This window comes from Henckelia pumila, chromosome 4, assembly GCF_033568475.1.
Source record: "Henckelia pumila isolate YLH828 chromosome 4, ASM3356847v2, whole genome shotgun sequence".
NCBI classification, from domain to species: Eukaryota; Viridiplantae; Streptophyta; class Magnoliopsida; order Lamiales; family Gesneriaceae; genus Henckelia; species Henckelia pumila.
The window spans coordinates 75683152-75691984 of NC_133123.1; the positions used below are offsets into that span (position 1 = coordinate 75683152).

The following is an 8833-nucleotide window of genomic DNA, read 5'->3' on the forward strand; positions in this document are numbered from 1 at the left end:
AGAAGATGATGAAGATGGTGGGGTGGCGGCTGAGTGATGGTAGTGGGGTGTTGGGTTGGGTAGGTTAGATTAATCTAGGTTTTTTTAAAAAAAATAAATTATTAAAATTAGTTAGATAGATAATATAATTTAATTAGATAGGTAATATACATAAAATATAAAATTTTAAACTCTTAAAAAAATACAAAATAATCTAATATAAAACATAAATCCCGAAATATAAAATTAAGAGAATTTTAAAGATAATAAAAAGTCATTATTTTGACTTATTTTGAATAAAAACCGACTCCTAAAAATATATAAAATTAAATACTGATAATTTTGAGGAAATAAAACTCAAAATAATATTTTTGGGCTCTTAAAAGGCTCATGAAATAAATTGGATAGAAAGTTGTCATCTCGTCCGTCCACGGTCCCGTCTACGCGATAAAATAATTAAATTTCCATAAATCATGAAAATCACTAATTATGGGTTAAATGCTTAAAAATAACTTAAAACATGCACAAATAATTTACATCATAATTTAACCCATAAATCTAAAATTTTAAATAAATAAATTTCCTAATTATGCATGCGAATTTACATATTAAAATACCGGGTGTTACAGATTCTACGGCTAGGGAATTCTGCTGTTAGCCTATTAGGGAATTTCGTTACTAAGGAAGTTCGAAAAGCTGCTAGGGAATCCCGAACTGCTATTAAGGAATCCCGACCTGCTGCTAGGGAATCCTGACCTGCTGCTAGGGAATCCCGAACTGCTAATAGGGAAGCCCGAACCCTCCAGGACAGGCAGGCAGGTGTGTGGACGCTTGCATGAATGACAGTTGGCGCCTAAGCATGAGCTGTCAATAATGGTAGTGACTCAGCTCAAGCATCTGATACGTGGCGTGCTTATAGGAGCTCGGACGTCTCGACGTCAGCTCAAGAATCCCGATCACCCCAAATATTTGTCTATAAATAGGAGCTGGGGATTCAGTTATTTTTCACATCACTTCCATCTCACTTCATATCTTTACCCGGAAAAGAGTAGCTCGGGAGCTCGGGAAAGAGTAGCTCGGGAATTCGGGAAGGAATAGCTCGGGAAGGAAGAGCTCGGGGTCGGACCAAGAGGCCAGGTCGGGTCGGGTCGGACTTGAGACCAGGTCGGGTCGGGAGTTGACCTAGGACAGCTAGGGGTTGTCTTTTTCCAGCTTAGTTCAGACTTCGGTGTTAGGTACATACACATTGACTGAGATTGTCAGCAAGTATACATGTTTATATGTTGCATTTATTTGGCATTATTATGTGGCATGATGTATGTTTTACTGTTTTCTATATTCATATATCATGTGCACATACACGTTGAGCCTATACCTTGTTATACCTGATTATAGAGCCGCTCAGCTCTATACTCGATAGTCTGTCACTGAGAGTACCGCGACGGCGGGGACATGTATGTCTGACTACTCTGGTGTATTAGACGAGTGTGGTTGCACCCAGAGGTTGATCCGTGCGGTGACAGCACTCATGTGGCGCCGGTACTGAGCATGACTTTTCAGATGACCACTTACCAGTCATCATGTTGCATGCATCATATACATATGTTTACTCATGTTTATGTACTGGGCGTTAGCGCTCACGTCCTAGTTGTTATCTTGGACACCCATTCCACGGGGCAGGTCGCAGGATGGACGGAGCCGGTAGCTCGAGGCAGGATTAGGGAGCCAAAGCTTTTCAGAGGATTTTATACAGCATGATTTGTTTAGCTGTATAAATGTTTTAGACAGTTTATTTTAAGCATTTCAATATGGTTGTATCACTACAGATTTAAGTCTGGATATGTTTTCCTAAGCTGTTATGTAAATTATGGATTATGTTTCCGCACGTTTTTACTCTGTTAAAAATTTTGCTGTATTAAGTTTAATGCATGCTATTAGTTGCCAGTTAGTAGGTGATTCCATGCAGGGTCACTACACGTCACATATATTGATAAATGTCAACCGTTAGATGTATGTCAAACAGTGCCCTTACAGATAGAATCTAACTAGTCCGCATTTGGAGAGATATAATCATGATAATATGAGTACATTTTTGTGAAATGATTAGGGTTGGCAAAATTTACTGAAATCTCGACCTTCTCGAATATCATCTCATTCTCGTCTTGGAAAAATCTCGGCTTAACATTTTTTTGACCCGAATTTTTGGGATTTTTTCCGTCCCGATTAATATCAGGAGAGAGATTGTGAATACAACTTTTTTTCGGCGAGATTTCCGACCCGTTCTGACTAATATCTGGAGAGAGATCTTGAATAAAAAATTTTCTCGACAAGATTCCCGATTCATCATTAAATAATATTATAATATATTTTATTAATAATTTTATTAATACATTAGACTAAATGTTATTGGGTTTCAGCATATATAGCAATCAATTGTAAACTTAATTAGCATATTTGTTTATTGTTGGAATGATCGAATAGTAGAATCACGAGATAACATTTTATTCTTGTTTTTTCAAAAAAAAATTACTTAATAATTTAATAAATTTATATTTATAATTATTCAGTTAGAACAAATATGTAGAATAAGAGATGCAATCTACACATCTATTTAAAAAATTTATCTAGTGATTTGTTACCGAACATTTTATTAATAATTATTCGATGCGCAATATGATATATGTTCTTCTCTTGAAAAAACAAAAACATATTATGTTTTAAGTTAAATATTATTTTTTTGATTTATAAATATAAGTTTCTAAATAGTATTTTTTAAAAAAATAAAACAAAAATAAATTTATTTTGGGTTTTTTGAACAAAACTTGAAAAATGAAAAAAAAAAAAAAAATTATCGGTATATATTTTTCTTATCCGACGGGATATCAAAGATTCAAATCCCGAAATTTCGGGTATGATATCGAGAGAAAAACAAATCTCTCAATTTTTTTCGAGATGGAAATTTAACAAAAAAATTAGGGACATGTCCCGACCTGATCGCACCTTAACCTCATCCATGTTTGTTTGAAGTAAAAATGTTTATTATTTCCAGCATTGAGTTATCTTTTCAGGTGGGTTCAATTTCTATTTTACCCTCAGCCCAACTAATATATATGAGAAGATTCTTTACAGCGCCGCCGGCACCAAACCTAGTATTACAAATTAGAAAGAATAATGCTAAATATATCATTAATATATTATGGAACATATTTACATAAATTATTTCATGAAATTGTGTTATTATATCATGAAATTTTGTATTCAATATATCATAAGATTTGATAAATAAAATTTTTGTATTAAAGTTATTTATTTATTTATTTATTTATTTATATCTATTATTATTTTGATTGAAGTAAAATCTATATTATTAAAGAAGGTTGATATTTACAATTATGTGATGATCATTACTACAGGGTTTTTCCCCCTTCTGTGATTGATATGTTTTTTCTTATATTAGTTAATATTTTCATTTGCGTTCCTCGAGTTTTTTTTTTTTTTTTTTACTTGACTTGATTCCTCGAGTTAATACAATATGTTGTATATTGTTTAATTTAATTTAATTTAATTTTATTATTTTTATATGTTTATGTACGTTCTTTGAAATCAAGTTTGTCCACCAATTTAAATTTTTTTGTTGCGTGTGTTGACCACACCAACTCATCTATATTTATATTTAGAGCATGATTGGTACGTTGGAAAAAAATAATATAGGAATGAAATCAATTTTGAAATTGAATGAGATTGTGAATAGAATGATTGTTTCATTCCATTTCTATGATTGATACTATTGAAATGAAAAAAAATTGGAATGAAATAATTTTTAATAAAAAATCATATTGTAACTACATATATCAAAATAATAGTAATTCATAAGCTTTTTATTATTACTAATATTGAAGATGTATCAATTATTATAAAATTATCATTATATAGTTTAAATAATTTAAAATTTTATTTTATAATAATAATAATAATTTTATTATAATAATAAGATACAATTATAATATTAATTTTTAAAATAGATAAATAATATTAATTATTATTTTCAAATAACATTAAATAATAATAATATTTTTGTAATAAATAAATAATAATATTTTTTATTAATACCTTCATAAATAATAATAAATAAATAAATAAATCATAATACTAATAATTAATATTACAAAAATATTATCATTAATATAATAATTAAATAATAACATAATTATTTTTATATATATTATAATAATAAGATTTATTTAACTAAATAACCTCCGTTTGACCATGATTTGAAAATATAACCTTCTCAATTTTTTTTTATTTTGGTTTTGCATTTCCTTTGTATTTGAAGGTCATTTTGCAAATTTTTTTTGAAAGAAGGTCATAAATCAAAAAATTTGGTTGACCAAGCTCATTTTTTAAACTCTTCCTATTATAATATATTGTTATAATTATATATATAAATATTAGTTTAAATAATTTAAATATGGAAAATATTACATATAAATATGGAAATGGGAGGTGGGAATGGTCATTCCATCTAAAAATGGATGGAATGGTCATTTCCATGTTTATGAGAATAACCATTCCAATGAGAATGGACATTCTCATTCCAATGCCAAAACAAACATGAATATATGGAATGAGATGGGAATGCTCATTCCATTCCCACCTCACGATTCCCTTGTACCAATATTACATGGATATCCTTTTGCTCTACAATGGGATATGTGGGTTTAAGGGTAAGAAATGTAAATATGTTACTCACAATTAACGAACATCTTATTATCTCAATATTGACTTCACTTACATTTATTATTTCCATTTTTTATTGTTTGGCTGCACCATCTATATTTATATAGACGTCCTTTTTTCTTTTGGTGAGATATGTGTGTTTAAGGATTAATAAAATGTGCACATGTTATTGACAATTACTGATTAATGTTTGGTTATCCTAATATATTGTCTCATTTGCATTTATTATTTCCATGTTTTTTTATACCAACTGATCAAAGGTAAATTTTTTTCACTTCTTGTTCAAGAATTCGGTAAATTCCTCATTGGCATATTTTTCTTTTGTAGTAGTTGGAAATTAAATGTTAAAAGTTGGCATCGAAATTGAGATTTTGGATTCTTGACAACATAGTCGACAACATATTACTTTTAAATTATTTGTAATAATATTGTGAGAGGTGAACACGTTTATTATAATACTAGTCGTGTCTCCACACGCGTTGCGTGTGTGATTAAAATATGAATATTATTTATTGTATACATATATTATATGTTTCTTTCAAATCAAGTTAAATTTGAAAATAAAATGAATTGCGTATGTGATTAAAATATGAATATTATTTATTATATAAATATATTATATTTTGTTTCAAATCAATTTAAATTTGAAAATGGAATGAAAACACAAAAATTGAGATTATCATGAACAAATGAAGTTTAAAATAGAGATAGAGATTTTGTTCTTTTTTAAGGGTATTTTAGATATTTCGTCTTTGGCTTCACCAAATTAATTTTAATTCGATTACTAATAGTGCTCTTCTTTAATAATATGAATGAATGACGATGATGATAAGATATAAGCATTATTACCTCTTTAAATTAATAACCTATTTCATATTTGATGTGTTTTAATTTTGGCAAAAAAGATACAGTAAATTTAAGCGAACGAATTCGCGAAGTGAATGTTCATAAATTAAACTGTCTTGCTTTCAAATTTAATTCCTAGATCTATTGGTTTTAAGTTTTAACTATAGATTAACATCTTATTTCTTCATATAATCGTAAATGTCATCAATTCAGCCAAAATGATTATACTTTGTATCCGAATTAAAAACAAAAACAAAAACAATAAAAAAAAATTATACTTTTTATCCGATAACAAATAAATTAATTCGTTTCAAGATAGAAAAATTAAAGTAGCGACAACAATAAAACATTTTACTTGAAATTTCACACCCTGATTATTTCATTACATCTAGTTCCCCATGCATGCAAAGAAAACTAAATAGGTCTGAAATCGGACTTGTAGCCAACTGATCTCACTTGTGCACCAATTGAGGGAGACTCGAGCCCTCCCCTCTACCCTCTCTTCCTGGTTATGTATTTTGCATCACAAAGATATTTTGGCATAGAAGTACTTAATAATCAAACGTTAGTCACTAGAAATTTTTACACAGAGGAGGAAAAATAAGTTATACCCATCCAACAATGTTGGGATCCATCTCAATGAAAAGAAGCATCAGCTGAGATTTCGAGCACCAGAACACCAAAACTGCAAACATCAGTCTTTTCGGTGCACATGCATGTTCTGCCCAACAACGTACAAGTATAGAATTTGGTGTTAAGGATTCCAAGGAAACAGAGGCTGCGGCAAACCGCGGTATATATCTCCTGTCAACAATCCACGAATCTTTCTTCGTTGCACATCTTCCAGTGATATGAGCATCACTTCCATGTTCAACACTATCATATCCCAGGTGCCCATTTTGCAAATACCGGCTAAGAAATTGCACTTGTACGAGCTTTCGGACAAAATGGTGAAGATTTGCCAGATTAAACAGTAGACAGCAAGCAAGAAAGTTGAGACACAACTAAAATACATAAGCTGTATCAAGTAGGATTCGACAAGCAACCAGTTCATCTTATTGATCATAGGTTCAAGGAATCGTACACGAAAACGTAGGAGGCCTAAAGTACTTAAAAGTTCACGGATACAAGTGGTGTATCATAATAAAGTCAGCAAAGACACAATTGACAATACCACTTAGAAAAACTATACAATACAACAAATGTAACAAAATCTAGCACTTCTAAGTCCTATGCACAAATCACAATACACCAATCTTTTCTATCCATTCCTTGCATGCACCACAGTATTGTCATAGCTATATCAGTTTCATCAAATGCAAGTGACATGACATACAAACATATGATCAATCCAAAATAATTTTACAAGAGAATCACAACATCAAAACTTCAAACTTTCACGACGAGTGGCTCGACAAAGACCCCGAAAACCCATTTTTGGAATCAAAAATCTTTAAAAGCTCCAAGGCCTTAGCTTTACCCTTTTCGCTACCGTTTTCCACCACATCATGAATCCCTTCAATCACCCTTGCCTCTACTTTCCCCTTCAACTCACTCACAACCTTCTCCCCTCCACATTGCACCAAATTCAACATGGTGTAGACCGCATTCTCCTTAGTCCGATGACTCGAACCCGTGGAATTATCCAACAAATCCATCAAAACACTGACGCTCGAAGCTTTCTTGAATGCCTCCCAGCTCTCCTCACACCCTGCCACTTGTGCAATCACAGCTGTGGCATCTTCCACCAGCCCCACTCTCCCATCCTTCACTATCAACGAAATCAAAGCCTGAACAGTCCCAAGCTCAACCATTTGAGCTCTATTCATCGGATACAGAGCAATCCCGAAAAGGGCTCTGAGAGCATCCTTGATCGACCGAGCTGCCGATCCATGATTCCTAACAATCTCCACCAGCCCGAATATGATATCCCTCTTGTGCCCGATAATGGGGCGATACGACTCGAAGCTCACGAGGCTGAAAATGGTCGCGGCGGCGCACTGGGCAGAGAAAGGGGAGGCGGGGTTGCGTAGGGCGTGGGAGAGGGCATCGAGAACCCCGTGGGAAGACATGAGATGCTCTTTGCAGGATATAGACAAGTTCAAGAGCGTGGCGGTGGCGTTTTCTTGAAGAATCTTAACCGGAGAGTAAAGGGATTCCGCGATCAAGGGTATGGCGTTCGCCTCCGCGATTATCGGGCGGCTTTCGGGGTCGTTTTTAGTGAGCAAACGCAGCTCGCAGATGGATTCGATGCGGGTCTGTTCCGACACAGAACCCATCTTGGTCACCAACGATTTCACAGTTCTCCGCTTCACAATCTCCATGGTTTCCAAGCATTCAACGATCAACAGAGATTTCCTTTGACAGATTTGGAGGAGACGTGATTGAAACTATCGTATTTGTTCGGTGGGCTGTAAAATTGTTGACTTTGGCTAAAAGTCTCCACCATTTGTACTCATTAAAATATAAATGTAAAGGAATGAGTCCATTAAGCGGAGGTTTGGTAATTTGATAATTTCTAATGTGGCTGGGTCAAGAAAACTTACTGGAGCACTTTTTTTTTCACTCGTTAAAAATAACTGTTATGAAAATTAATTTTTTTTTTTTTTTTGAATTGGGAGAATATATTGTTATGATTAGCTCTCAAATTCAATGTCTCGTCTTAAAAATAAATTTTTGACGAGTTACAAAGTTATCGAGAAACACACAATTTATGTTATTTTTTCGAAAACTAACCTAACACATATTTAAATAAATAAATAAATGTTTTATTTAAAAAATATAGAAGGGCACAAATTTTTTGAAAGATAAAGTATCATATACTTTTAAAACGAGTTGATCGGAGCTAAGTTTATCGAAATTATGAAGTATTTTAATTTATAAAAATGATTAATGTTTCTTTTTTTGGAAATTATCTTACATTAGTCAATGTTTTGATTTAATTTCTTCTTTAAATTAAAAATATGGTTGTTTAATTTACAATAAAAGAAAGGTATGCAAAATATCTTTAAAAATTTGGTACGTGTCCCCAGTTACCATTTTTTAAAATAAGGAGTGGCCTCAAGTCCCAATCACTCGTGTCTATTTGCTTGTAAATTATATCCAGCACAAAAGTCGCGTAGTAATTGAAACGAGATATCGAATTCAATTCATACCTAACTCTAACAGACCTTTGCCACAAGCAAAAGAAAACAAAAACTATCAATCAGTGCTCTCAAGGGTATTTAAGTTGGGTAGAGTAGATGAATGTTTGAAAAATGATCGAAAATTC

The 8833-nt window shown here is 32.3% G+C and overlaps 1 protein-coding gene across 1 annotated transcript; it reads right to left on the reverse strand.

The window, feature by feature from the left end:
* Positions 1–6719: 6719 nt before the first annotated feature.
* LOC140865824 (U-box domain-containing protein 17) lies at positions 6720–8021 on the reverse strand. Its single transcript, XM_073270610.1, has one exon. It carries the CDS (start codon positions 7884–7886, stop codon positions 6960–6962), a length of 927 nt encoding a protein of 308 aa, XP_073126711.1. The 5' UTR covers positions 7887–8021; the 3' UTR covers positions 6720–6959.
* Between the last annotated feature and the right edge of the window lie 812 nt (positions 8022–8833).

What these genes read in the sequence shown, in the direction of transcription:
- LOC140865824 (XM_073270610.1), bottom strand. Translation starts at nt 7,886, where the DNA reads ATGGAGATTGTGAAGCGGAGAACTGTGAAATCGTTGGTGACCAAGATG.